Source organism: Carya illinoinensis, chromosome 2, assembly GCF_018687715.1.
Source record: "Carya illinoinensis cultivar Pawnee chromosome 2, C.illinoinensisPawnee_v1, whole genome shotgun sequence".
Lineage (NCBI taxonomy): Eukaryota > Viridiplantae > Streptophyta > Magnoliopsida > Fagales > Juglandaceae > Carya > Carya illinoinensis.
In genome coordinates, this window is record NC_056753.1 from 15873550 (window position 1) to 15888280 (window position 14731).

At 35.5% G+C, this 14731-nt stretch overlaps 1 protein-coding gene and 1 long non-coding RNA gene across 2 annotated transcripts; both read left to right on the forward strand.

Annotated features, from left to right (window-relative positions):
- Nucleotides 1-3062: 3062 nt before the first annotated feature.
- LOC122294470 (calcium-dependent protein kinase 24-like) lies at nucleotides 3063-7103 on the forward strand. The gene is made up of 8 exons (XM_043103239.1): nucleotides 3063-3604; nucleotides 3956-4079; nucleotides 4181-4324; nucleotides 4414-4569; nucleotides 5487-5602; nucleotides 5703-5870; nucleotides 6444-6677; nucleotides 6766-7103. The coding sequence occupies exons 1-8, from the start codon at nucleotides 3092-3094 to the stop codon at nucleotides 6913-6915; spliced, it is 1605 nt and encodes a 534-aa protein (XP_042959173.1). The 5' UTR covers nucleotides 3063-3091; the 3' UTR covers nucleotides 6916-7103.
- Nucleotides 7104-12270: 5167 nt separating this feature from the next.
- Nucleotides 12271-14412, forward strand: LOC122294479. The gene is made up of 2 exons (XR_006237638.1): nucleotides 12271-12453; nucleotides 14128-14412. It is a non-coding gene; the product is annotated as an uncharacterized LOC122294479 (long non-coding RNA).
- The last annotated feature ends 319 nt before the right edge of the window (nucleotides 14413-14731 follow it).

Here is a 14731-nt window from a genome sequence, read left to right on the forward strand (position 1 = left end):
TATCATGTGAAACCATACGGAAACTCTCCACCCTAATAATCATAGGGAATACCTTCACCCTTATGAAACTAGTGGTTACGTGCCCCTAGGAATGGTATTAGTAATGCTCAACCCGATCCCATGACTACAAAGCACACTAAAAGCACATCACTTTAAATCATATCGTCTTAGAATCACAACATTAAAGTAACCAATAAATATAGTAAGACAAGTATTATAATATGAAGTCTCAAACATACCCATAAAAATTAACCCGCATTTCTAGTATCGTCGTAGGAGTAAACGTACGTGACCTGTATTTCTAATAATACGGTTGCACCAGTAGTTTCAATTCCTTAGTTGATGAAGACCCTGAACCTTCTACATCCTCTAAGTCTTTGAATAGAAGAAGAAAGAAAAGAGAAAGACTTTACAATCTTAAAAATGAGATGATATCTATTGTCGAATACTTTTATACACCAGAATTGCCAGTTACATTCATGACAAATCTTGACATTTTCTTTGACCTCTGTCTTGCTTGGATGAGAGACCTTTGATCTCAATTGTCTATTTGTCCTCTAGACTTTAAAAACAGTAAAGACCGAGTGACTAATAGGGCAAGGCATGCACATCTCTATAGCTTGCCTTGGACCAAACGTGTAGTCCTTCCCTTTTTAAGAGTCTCCCACGTGGCATTAGGCCATACTTCTAAAGTCAGACAATATGGCTTGCAGGTCCACAGTCTTCTTCCCCAGGCATACTCCTATTGTTACTTTTTTGATGGAACATGGGCCTTAGGTACGACACTTGTTGCCCTCTTAGCTCCTTTGTGATATTTCAGAGTGCTCCTAGCTTTGCAACAAGCTTGTTCTCGCCCGTTGCTCACCTTTTGTATGGTCAACACGTCCTTTACTCATTTGGTGTAAGGCGAACCTTCCTTCATAGCCTTGTGTTGTCCCACATCTGCCAGGCTCTTTACAACATGCTATTTACCTTACTTCCACAACGACTACACATTTCTCGATCAACTACCTCCTTGTCACTAGTAATATTTCTGTGTGAGGTGATTCCTTCCCTTGATTCGGCATAGTCCTCACACAATTTATTTGCAAAAATGTTTTTTGGATTCTATTTTTGAAAATCTCTTTTAGTTCACTTTTATCTTATTGAATTTATTTTTTATTTTTTTCAAAATTTTAATTCATATTTTTAAAAATTTCCGTATTTCTTATTTATATTTTTTGTATTTTATAAATTTATTTAATTTTTATATTTGAAAAACGTTTTAGTAGTTTTCTAACTTTTTACAGGTTTTTATTTTTAATTTTTTATATGTGAAATTTATAAGTTTATCATATCTTTTTTAGTCGTTTTTAAATATATATATTTATTGAGTTTTATTTTTTTACTTTTTTTTTTTATTGTTGATTGATCAAGTACTGCCACAATAATGATTTAATTTCATCAGGAGATATGCATGGTTTAGATAATGAGTTGAGATTAAATAAGTTGAGATGGTTTGTAAATAGTAATAAAATATTTGAGTTGAGACGAGGTGAGTTAGAAATGCTTTGAGTTAAAATGTTTTATAACATTTTAGAAAACGAGAGAGGAAAATTTGAATAAAAATATTTAAAGTTAAAATATAGAATATAATTTTTTAATATAATTTTTATTTTTTGAATTTAAAAAGTTGAATTAGTTTTTATGTTTTATTAAGAAGTTTGATAAAGTTGTAATAATTAATTAGATAATAATTAAATGAAAAAGTTGAAGATTATTTGAAATTGAAGAGTATTTGTATTTATAATGTTTAGATATTGAGATGATGTTAGATGAGACCATGAGATGAAATGGAATCAGATGGAAGAATCTCAACCTCTATCCAAACCAGGCCTTAAAAGAATCCTGATGGATGAACTGGCCGGCCAATTGAAAGTTGACTACAATCATCATGTGTGCTTGTTCTAATATTTTCCATTTGAACATAACTTGATTAGCATTCAAATGTTTACAATGTTTATGTTGGAACGTACTTAGTAGTAACTGATTCACTTTCAATTGTTTAGTATGTTTGAACATATATATGTCTTTCTAACTTTTGATGTACTATAACGTCCAAACCCTAGAACTTTTATATGTTAGAACGTACAGTGATTTCATGACTAAACTCAATGGTCAAAAAAACCATTTATGTTCAAACAAAATTTTCAACTGAATGTTGATCAATACCTTTCGAGGAACAAAAAAAAAAAAACTGAATGTTGGGTAATTAACAAATGTCAACAAAATATTTTTGTGTCGGTTAGACAAAAGAAATTACATTTGTAGTTTTATATGCTACAAGAAAAATAGATTTTTGTGATCAATTTATTGCAACGAAAAGACTATGGTTGTGAATAATCTTTTCATTGCAATAAATTAGTCACAAAAATCCATTTTTCTTATAGTACGTGTACAGTATATAAGCTACGCGTACTCCTTTGAAATAAGTAGATAAATCTGATATTTACATGAAAAAATTCTTTTTCAAATTACAGATCTTTTTTTTTTCAAATAAAGTACGTGAAATTTGGATATCCTGCAAGAAAATTAGTTGTAAATAGTCTTTTCGTTACAATAAATTGATGACAAAAATTTATTTTTCTTGTAGTTTAAGTATATCTAATATTACACAATATATAATATGTAACAATTAATGAAAATGAGAAAAATTAGAAGCTTTTTGCACAAAATGAAACCACAATGACTAATTTTGCATTTAATCCAAATAAATAATAAAAGAGAGGACGTGGTTGTTAGGTTTAGCAATAATTTAGAAAAGAAAGACACCCCATGTTTAGAACTCCCACAGCCATGAGACACCTCATTCCCATATTTTTACACCGTGAGACCCATGCACGGAGACAGCTAAGCCTACACGTCCATAAATAAACGCCGTTTATGCCCAAACTACGAAACTCCCAGAATCCCAAACAGACACGTAAACAAACGTACGTAAACGACTTTCAAACGGCCCTTATAAAACGGCGGGACGAATTCAACTACCTCCATTAACTGTTTTTCAAAAGATAAAAAGGATCGATCCCAAAACAGATAAACCACAACATTAATGGGGAGCTGCGCGTCAGTGCCGGCGAAAGCGGGTCTCTGGCAAAGGAACAACAGGGGCTTGAAACCCATCTCCAACGACAACCTCGACTCGCCTCGCCAGCAATGTCCGCCGCCCTCCCTCCTCCTTTCGGTCGTCAACAACCCTTCCGGCGATGACATCTTCAAGAAATACAAGCTCGGGAAAGAACTCGGGCGCGGTGAGTTTGGGGTCACCCACAAATGCTTTGACCTCCAAACAGGCGAGGCCTTGGCTTGCAAGATCATATCCAAGTGCAAGCTCCGGACAGATATTGACGTCGAGGACGTGCGCCGCGAGGTCGACATCATGCGGCATTTGCCTAAGCACCCGAATATTGTGAGCTTCAAGGAGGCTTACGAAGACATGGATGCGGTTTATCTCGTCATGGAACTCTGCGAGGGCGGTGAGCTCTTCGATAGGATCGTGACGCGAGGGCATTACACGGAGCGCGCTGCAGCCACAGTTATCAAGACCATTATTGATGTTTGCAAGGTAAAAACATTTCTTTTCATAAAAGTTACTGAATTCTGAATGAAAAGGATAAGAATATGTCCGTAGTCAGTCGATTTCCATCCAACCCCCAACCCTATCATCATAATATAAAGGGATGCTTTCCAGCTGATCTGTAACGGATCAAAGCGACCGTTAGTCGGGCTGATCATTTCCATATCATTTTACCTTAATTTAGTTCTCTAATGAATCTGTGTTTGGCTGGTATCTTGGAAAATGTGAGAAAGAAAAAGCCGTTAAACCTCTGAGTATTAGAAAGAAGATAAAGAGACTAATGATGTTTATGTACTTTTATGTCTCATTGTTTAAGTGGGGTTTTTCTTCTTGTTATAGGTATGCCATGAGCATGGAGTTATACATAGGGATCTCAAACCTGAGAATTTCTTATTCATCGATGAAAGTGAAACTGCTCGGTTAAAGGCAATTGATTTTGGCCTTTCCATATTCTATGAAACTGGTATGATTCTTAGTGTTTCTCGATAGAATGTCTTTTAATATATAGCTTTTGTGTATACTTGGTTCGTGTCTTCAACTATGATCTTCACTATATTTATATAGGTCAGCGATTCAGTGAAATTGTTGGAAGCCCATATTACATGGCTCCAGAAGTCTTAAGACGAAATTATGGACCAGAAGTTGATGTGTGGAGTGCAGGCGTTATCCTTTATATCTTACTATGTGGAGTTCCTCCCTTCTGGGCAGGTATGTTCCTTTCAAATTGCATGCGTTCCGAAAAATCTATAATTTCTTAGAGTTTATATATCCTAACACGGGGTTTATAACTAGCACAGAATCTGAGGAAGGAATTGCACGGGCCATTGTTCAGGGTAACAGTATAGATCTTGAGAGGGATCCCTGGCCAAAGATTTCTGAGGAAGCAAAGGATCTAGTGAAGGGAATGCTCAACCCAAATCCTTACAGTCGGATGACAGTCCAAGAAGTCCTTGGTATGTACCTATATTTACCTATGCATGCAAATATCAGCTGTGTTCTTTTAACTTAATTAGATTGCATGCTTGCTTGACACAAGGAAATAATATTGCAACCCCAGAAAGTCTTCAGTGTCTGGTCTTTACCAGTAATCCTCTAAATTAATGGGATGTAAATGCATAATCTGACTCAAACCAAACTCCAATGGCCAGTTTGGTTTGACCTCTGATCACCTGTGAGCCATGTATTTTTGCAATTTTAGTACTTGAGTGAGATATCCATATCAATGGGCTCCAAAGTTTTCAACAAATTTGTTTCACTTTATAAGTTATCATTCTTTCCATATCTATGCGGGAGAAAATTTTGAAAAGATCTTGCCCACAAATATTATTCTTGTTACTACAGTCATGACCTAGTTATTGGAAGTCAGAGGTTGGTTTGTTGCATACATAAAAGAGTCATATTTCTCTGTGCGTGCGTGCACGACTCACTAAATGGAAAGATCTCACATATATACGTGGAAACATTTCAATATAGTGTCTATTTATAGTGAATTCCCACTCCAACATTGCCAATAAATACAAATAGCATAATTCCAATTGATGATATTAATGAAGAAAAATGATTGAGGGTTTTTTTTTTTTCCTACCAAGATTTTGATGATGGCTGTAAAGTGTATGCTTTGGCTGGAAGGAGCTTCTTTGAGCTTCTTAATTGATCATAAATCTTGATCTTGTTTTCTGAATGAGTTTCAAGGTATTCATTGATAATTAATGCTCCTTTGACCATTATTAATACAGAATGTCTGCTTGCTTTTCTAGCATTTGTCATGTGCATACTCGTACTTTAAATATACAATAGAATTTGAGTAATATTATAAGAAATGAACTAATCATTGTCCTGGTTTTTTTTTGTTATGTACATGATGATGAAGAACATACTTGGATTAAAAACAAAAATCATGTTCGTAATGTTTCTTTGGGAGAAAATGTCAGAATAAAGATCAAGCAGTTCTGCTTGATGAATAAATTCAAGAAGAAAGCTCTTAGAGTAAGTTCTTTTGACATCTTTACTTTTGTTCATGATCTTAGCGTGTTAAGGCAGCTAGCGTTCCTGAATTCCTATTAACTTACTTCTTTCACCACTTCAGGTGGTAGCAGGCAACTTGCCAGATGAGCAAGTCAATGGGATCAGACGGATGTTTAATATGATGGACACTGACAAAAATGGAAACTTGTCATTTGAGGAGCTCAAAGAGGGCCTCAATAATATTGGACACCCAGTTCCTGATCCTGATGTCCAGATGTTGATGAACGCTGTGAGTTTCTTACGTCGTTAATTAGTCATTACGTACACAACATGCCATCAAAACCACAACCACTTCTTGATTACTCAAGAAAGCATCCACCCTTAGTGCCTTGGAGAATTAAGAACTACAAATTAATGTCCCTTAACCCTTCAGTGTAAGCCCAAAACTTCCTAGATGCTAGTTATATTTAGTCTAAATGTTTCGCATATCGGCCAACTAGTGGAGCATGATATATAGATGTTTGTAGGTTGGGCATTTGCATTTCTAGACTTTATTAGAGCAATGTGAACATTTTCATTACCTTGCTTCAAAGAACATAGCTAGGATTCATATTTGACATATAAAACCAAGTGGGTTCGTAAAAACTAGAACATGCAACATGTACGTCTTGTATATTGATCATTTGATTTAACATTGAGCTTCAATGCTGTCTTCCACACAGTACTCTTGATGTTGTTCAATTACAGAGTTTGGCTTTAATTAAGTGAATTGCTTTTCTAGGTAGCCAATGGTTTTATTGTTTCTTCTTATTGATATTATCCTCAAAATTTGAAAGTACTCCTGTTTACTCTCCTTCTGAAGGCGGATGTTGATGGAAGTGGCACAATAGACTGTGAGGAATTTATAACATTGTCTATTCACTTGAAAAGGATTGGCAGTGACGAGACTCTTTTTCAAGCTTTTACATTCTTTGACAAGAATCAGAATGGGTATATTGAGTTTGATGAACTAAGAGAGAGTATGCTAGAGGATAACCTTGGCCCTAACAATGATAAGGTCATCCAAGACATCATGTTCGATGTCGACTTGGATAAGGTAATTCAAAGAAACATATACTTTACAACACAATATTGTCACTTCCTGGCCTTCTATTTTCAACTAATTATTATGTTTATATTCACAGGATGGTAGAATCAGCTATGATGAATTTAAGGCAATGATGAAAACAGGGATGGACTGGAAAATGGCTTCTCGGCAATATTCTAGAGCGTTTTTAAATGCACTAAGCCTCAAAATGTTCAAGGAAAAATCTAGGGAACTAAAGCTTGTGTAATCACTTAGCTACGTACGCAAGTATTGAGCTACCTTAAATATCCTCCTCAAAACAATGAACAACAGACAGGAAGGTCAAATGTTTGCAAAAACCATTCATCTTTGATTCGAGAATATTAGATGGTTTTCATCTGGAAGGTAATGGAAATGGATTTTTTTTTTTTTTCCTTTATTTTTTGGGAGAAACAACAAGTGATCTGATGATGATGATGATGAGTTCGTTATTAGATTCATTATTAGATCTCCTTTAACATTGAGGTTGTGAGTCATGTAATTATATATTAAAGTTACCACTTTAAAGCAAAGTACATAGTAGTGGCCTCCCGGTGCTAATTTTATGTAAAGAAAAATGATAATTCAACACACATTAATTTTCACAACATATTTCATAATCATATTTTAAAATGAGGGGTATTATAGTAAAATACCATATATATAAAAGTAACTCCACTTTATAAAAATACTCATTTTACTTCATGTGTTGTGAAGAGTATTGTGTGTGTATCATTACTTTTCTATGTAATTAGGAAAATGAAAATTGCCGTGAGCCTTCATCGACACATATAGGGTGTTGAGTATGATAGCTTTTAACTCTAACACCATCCTCTATTATTTTAGAAACGTTGAGAGTTGTGTTCTTTCACTCAAAATTCTATGTTGCGTTGTCTTACATTTCATGTCATGCCCACTGAGACATGATCGATGCATGTTAACGGATGAAACATTGATGCCCACAAAGCTAGCTACATCATATAACAACAAATGATGGTCAATGGTTTCTTCGTTCTTGCAAAAATAAAATCACTTCACCATTATAGTACACCTCTTTCTAAGATTGTCCATGAAATTTTTCCTTCAAACCATATGTAGTGGTTTCGCCCATGTTACACTACCATCCAATATCAACCCGACATGTAACCAAGGCTTGAATAATTGGACTTGGGTTCGGAATTGAGTAGAGACCGATTCAATAAATCGGGTGATTCCTGAAAAATTTTAAACCGGTTGTTTAAAGGTTGATTAAAAAAAGTATGAAAAATCATATAGAATAGAATTCAAGTTTTAATATCAAAGTAATACTATATACAATCATGAGTTGTACAAGCATTGTACACATTTAAAAAAAAACTAATAAATATGGGACCCATGAAAAAAGTTTAAGTTTTTAATGGTGGATGTAACACCTCAATTTTTAGATAGGACTTAGAGGTTTACTAAGTCATCTTTGGGCCTAAGTAGTTTGGAGGAAACATTGAACTCGAGGCCCATTAGTTAAGTTTTTGTGGATAAAAGCTTGTTACTTCATTTTATGGATGACCGCCCAAGCCCATTAAGCTAATTTAGACCCCCATGATTTTTGGCCCTAGGAGAGAAGGGCACATGGCATGATGAAAGTTCATTAGTGCTTGGTTAGCATAGGCATTGCGCCATAGGTAAAGGAGACTCTAGGGGTTCCAAGAGAAAAATATCCCGTAGATGGCATGAGAGAAATTTGGTTGGTGCCATTTGGCACACATGCAAGAGGACCTTTTGGTTCCCAAAGAAGAGCAATCATAAAAAGATACACATTAGGGTTTCGGTTTTCCAAGGTACACACAAACCTCATGGCCGCCATCTTCCATGTCGCCACTTGGCAAGCATGCATGAGGATTTTAAGGTCTCTAGAAAGGCAATCATGAGGGAGATGAATAGAGATATTTGGATTTAAAGAGGTACATGCCGCTTGGCAAGCATGCAAGAGGATTTTAGGGTCTCTAGAAAGGTAGTAATGAGGAAGAGGAGGAGAGAGTTTCAGAATTTCATGAAGCCTATGCCAATTGGCAAGCATACATGAGATCTTTAGGGTTTCAAGAAGGATTTAATTATGAAGGGGATTGAGGATTTTGGCCATAGCAAGGAGGCACCACTTCTCCTTCATACAAATGAGTCCCTTAAGTTTTCAAGAGAAGCAATAATGGGAGGAAGAAGAAGAGGTTTCGGTTAGGGCAAGAAAAGGGTGCCACTTGGCCCCCATGCATGGAAGAAAATTTGTGGACTTTTCAGATTCTACAACTGAATAATGATAGGAGAGAGAAATAAGTGAAATCATGGCAAGTATTTAAACCCACCATTAATGGCTGACGGGATCCCGCTAAAGGAAGGAAACCGAATGGTCATTGTGGTTCAATTATGTTTTTTTCTTTCCTATTTTCGTCAACTCCTAAAGGAGAACCTCACCACCCTTCTTTCATCCAAGCAACCATCCATGCATACTCAACGGAAGGATTCAAAAAATGCCTACCTAGGAGATCATAGCTCTGTAAGAAAGCTCAAGATTTACTCTTTCTCTAGTCTAAATCATGAAAACATAAAGTAAGTGAAAGTCTATAGGTCTCAATTTTGTGAAGAGAATATTGTTTGTGTATTGAAGAAAGCTTGAGGAACGGAACAAAAGTGTGGTTTTAGGCCATGGGAGGTTAGACCATGCTTGAAATCAAGTTGTGTATGGTCTTGCCTCTAAGGTTTCCTAGAACCTAAACCTGTAATGGCAAACTGAATCAGGAAGAACCCTATGAATGCTTGAGAGATGTTCGGCCATCATTAGGGTTTCATAAAGCATTTCTCATCAAGTCACCAGGTGAAGAAGCACGATCTAGAGTGTCCTATACACTCCTAGTACATTCAACCCGTAGGGCTTCACACACAAGTTTGACTTGTTACACATTTGGCCATTAGGGTTTTGCTAATGCACTACACAACTTGTCAGACACACACTCGACCACTAGGGTTTCGCCCAAATGATGGAAGGGTTTAATGTTATTCAATCCTAGGGTTTATTATCGTATGTATATATATATATATGAATGTGAAATGAAATACAAAGGCAAGGAATAAGAGAGGAAATGTAGATTGTTGGATGTCCCTAGAATTGATTAGGGTTAGATGTTTCAGATCTCTTAGTGCAAGGATCACATGTATGGGGTTTAGCATTTTGATTTTCAAGAATATAATATTTAGCGCATACACTTTTTGCTTACTTGATCGTTGGTATTCTTTTCAGTCAAAACTTTGTAAGTTAGCCTTTAACTTACTGTTGGATAATATATTTATGTCTTTGTTTAAACCTTACATCCATGTTACTTGTATTGTTTGATGAATTGTTTAACTCTCAAATATCGCATGGTATATGATCGATATTTGCAATTGTATGATTAATCTTTCATGATATGTCCAATTTATGCTTGCTGGATTTTTAGTGTAAATGACATGCTCGTCCATAGTATGTAGTGTTACACGACATGTTGAATCATCATGAGTTATGCTTATGTATATGTATCCAAAAGTTCTAATTGTTTCAAGCTGTTCTCATGTTTCATTCATCACATATTGATTATAAGTACACGCCATGTTTACAAGAAAAGTTTACGAGTCACAGGAAAAGTCGCATGCCAAATGTTTTCAAGTTGTGCATTAAAAGAAAACGTCTTGACACGACCCCAATGCTAGGAGGGGAGTATCCTAGTGGAATTCACATGTTCGCTCTGAAGTGATTAAATTAGAGTGGTAACCCCTAAGTTGATGATGTACAATCAATGGATTTTGAATGGATTTGGGGTTCCGGAACAAAGTAGCAGTGCCTAATGCTAATGGGTACAACACATTGTAAATATAGTGAGACAAATTCGAACTACCGTATCATATTCTAAGCTCATTGTAAAAGCATTATGATCTACCTAAGCATCTCTATATATGACGTACTCACACCCAATCAAAGGGCAGATAATGTGATGCAGTAACTAGTAGGGAACCATTATGGTTCATAAGGATAGCCATGAGGTGTCCATACATTATTATATGGAATAAATATATAAGTGATTAAAATTAAATGTTACATTGTTACATGGTTACAAGTTTCAGTGTTTTTGAAAAATGAATCTAGATGGGACAAAAATGTATCCTGACAAAATTTGCACGTATATGCAAATGCATTCATATTTATGTTTACCTTATATATGCTTATTTTAACTCTATGTATGTTTTTTTCCTCTTCTTAAAAAAAATTAAAAAAAAAAACTATGTATGTTTTTTGTTTAATTTGCTAAAATTTCTTGAAATCTTAATGTAAGTTTCCACTACGATCCCCTCTCCTCCTGAAAATGGAAAAAGTTGTAATAGGGTTAGAAGATAGTAAGCAAGATGTGGAAATGCAAGCATAATGAGCCCCAGTAGCTAAGGAAGCCCTTAAGAGTGTCGAGAGATTTGCGGACCCTTCACTAGTAAAGCGGCTCGATGTAGCTGAAAAGTTTATTTGTGAAGTTTTGAGGTTTTTTAGGATATCCAAAAAATTATGGGGAAAAAAAAAAGGCTTTTAAGTTTTGAAACCATTGATATGATGTAATGAATGGTATTTGAAAGGTTCAAGGTTTCAGACCCTATTTCGTATGGGAGTTTCAAACACTATACCATTTTGGGATTATAGTTGTTGTATTGGTACCCTATTAAGTGTGACATCCCAAATTTTTTAAAAAAGACAACGTTCGTATTTCTTTTGGATATAATTTGTTTATGATTATTTGGCTAAGTATGTGAGGATTTTTTTGAGCCATTTTCTATTTTTATTTGTTGGATTGGATCTTGGAGTGCTAAGTCAAAGAGTTCACAAGAGGAAAATAGAAGATTTAGGCCCATGGAATTCTGCCCTTAAAAATTTTGGCCTTGGAATGCCCGCCCAAGTTAACCCATTGGATAAGGAGGAGGTGCCACTTGGCTTTGGGAAGGATTTTTTTGATCTTTTTAAAAGACAATTCATCTTTTGGAACCTAGAAAAAATGCAAGGTGAGACACTTGTCCAACATGCATAAGGATTCTAGAAGAAGTGAGTGGGAGAAGTAAAAGGGAGAGGGAGTTTCGGATTAGGGTTTACATGCCCACATGCATGGCCCCATTTCTTTAGTGACACTTGTCAAGCATGAAAAAAAACCTTTAGCAACACCTTGGCAAGGCAAAAGGACACTTGAGGTGACCTTGGGTTTTCAGCAAGCTCAAGACACACACACATCCTTTTTGCCACATAGCAACCATGCATACTAGTAAGGTTTCAAGAAAGATTAGGGTTTTGGACTTTTACCTTTATGCCACCAAGTACAATGTACCTAGACAAGTGATGAAGGGCAAAGATAAAAAATGAAACAAGAGAGGTTCAATTGGGATGAGGAGTCACAGGCCACCCACAAAGGTAACTTTTTGGATTTCCCATGCAACCCCACTATATGAAAGAGAAAGAGTCTTTTTGCCAAGTGGCATCCATGCAAATAACTCTTGGCTTTTCAAAGAAGGAAGGAAGGAAGCTACTATGTAAGGACATAACCGAATTGAAGAGGGCCTTTTTGTACAAACTTTTCAGATTTCTCTTACTACCATTCGACCATCACCATTTCTCTCTTAAGTTTCTACTTTTTCACATTTTCTCACTAGCCAAACACTTCCACAAACATCACCATTTTCGTATATCACCAAGAAACCATCCTCCATATTTCAAGTAGGAGTTCAACACTTGGAGGTAAGGTCTTTTTCACTTTCTCATGTTGTACATGCACGGCCAAAGAGAAGGCAACCGCTTCTTCGTTTTTGGTTTTTGGTTTTCTCACACAACCACATGCTCTCACTCTAGAAATTAGGGTTTTCTCTTCAAGAAAGATGGAACCCTAGATGTTCTTGGTCTTTTGAATGTGTGAACTTGAGTTTTTAGAGGGATTTGTGTTTTGGTTTTACATGGAAAGAAAACTAGGGTTTTGAACTTCAAGATGTTTCGGCCCTAGGGTTTTTTGTTTAAATGAAAAGACTTTGAAAATACACTTGCACTCACATTCACTCACATTTCAGAATCTAGGGTTTTGATGTATTTGGTTTATAATATGCTACATTATAATTTCAGATTATTGCTATTATTATCATTGGATTTTTTTAAGTATACCCTCAACTTGTTATTGGTTAATTCTTGCATATATTTGTGTAAATCCTTTTATTGTTATTGTTGTTTTGATTGCTATTCTTGTTTGTTGCTTGAATACTCTTACATGAACTTGGAATACGAATATGGAAGGATTAGTATGATTCGGTTCATGATAGAAATGGCAAGAATGTTCTTTACATGTTTCGATTTTAAGGAAAACAATGGTATTAATTTGTGATACTTGATGATTTGGCTATGCCATGACTTAGAGGTTTTGGATCTTAATCAAATGCTATGATTTCATGCTTTGCTTTGTTATGATTTGATTTCTAAGCAATATGTTTAAAGTTTGGAGCATGATTAAGTGATGATTCTTCATGTTTTTGCACCAATATGTTTCGGCCAAGGCTTAACTTCATAGTTCCATGTATGTATTTTGATATCCCATGTGTTCTATGTTATAATGGCATGAATGGAACATGTTATGCTTAGTTATTTCATATACGGCATTTCATGTGTCATATGTGAAATATAAGAATATGTGTCATAAGTCTCATGTCATATGCATTTGGGAGAAGTGTTTTAAAAAGTGTTTTCAAGGAAAAGAGTCGAAAAGTTTTATCACAAACCCCAAATATTAGGATAAAGGATTGTCCTAGTCAGACTCCATGTCCACTCTGGAGTGTTTAAAGTCGAGTGGAGACCCATGGGTTAACAAAGTACAGTCGATGGACCTCGAATGGTTCCTATGGAAGGATGTCGGAGCAAGGTTGTACCTAATGCTAGTGGGTGTCATATGATGAAGGTGAAGTAAGCGAACTGTAGTAAAAGAAAATGTTTATGATAAGATGTAGTCACTTCGACCAAAGGGGTATGGTTGATGTGGTAACTAGCAAGAACACGCGGTGCATGGAGGAGCCGTGACGTATCCACATGTGTTATAAGAACAAGGCAATGTGCCTACATGATATGAATCATACGATATAATACGAAAATGATATAAAAATGATCACTTGATAGGAATCATGTGATATGATATGATATGAATCACGTGATTAACCAAGATATGAATGATGACAAAAGTATATTTTTCCAAAATGTCAAGAAATTACGTTACATGTTTTTTTGAAAAAGGTCAACTGTAAGTCAAGTCTTTAGTCACATCATGTGTCAAGTACATGTGCACGCATGCATTCCATGATTTGCCACTTGTATGCTTATATTAATCATTATATGCTATGTGCTTAGTTGCTGAGATTTTCACTACCATTCCCCACCCAGAATGGTAGAAGTTGTGACAGGACCAGGAGTAGCAAATCAGAAGGATGATCAAGGCTAAGAAAGTGTTCGATTTAGAGAATAAACAGATTCAGTCATGATCTACTTGAAGATAGCTAAGATTAAAAGGATGCCTTAATGATTTTCTTTGTTATGGCCTTTTTAGACAAAACTTGTTATGATGTAACAAGGAGCTTGATACTCCATTTCTAAGAAGTATGATTTAAAGTTGTGAATGAAGTTAGGATATTAGTTTTATTCTAATAAAACATTTTCTGAGATGACCTATTCCGCTACAATTTATTACATACTGCTAGAAACATTCTAGGAGCATGCATCTTAACTCTCATGTACGAAGGGTATGTAGTCTTGCGTTGCATATCCAAAGCGGGGATTGGGGTCATCACATTAAATTGTTTAAACCTTTATTACTTTTTATTATTTCGTTCTGATTATTGCATATTGCTAAAACAAATGCTAGGTGCATTGCATGTTAACAGTCATAAAACAAGGGATATGTGACATTGTGTTACATATCTCAACACTTCAGTCTCTGTCTAATCTTAAGCGAGGTTTGAGTGCGTCATAGTGGACTACACACTTTTTC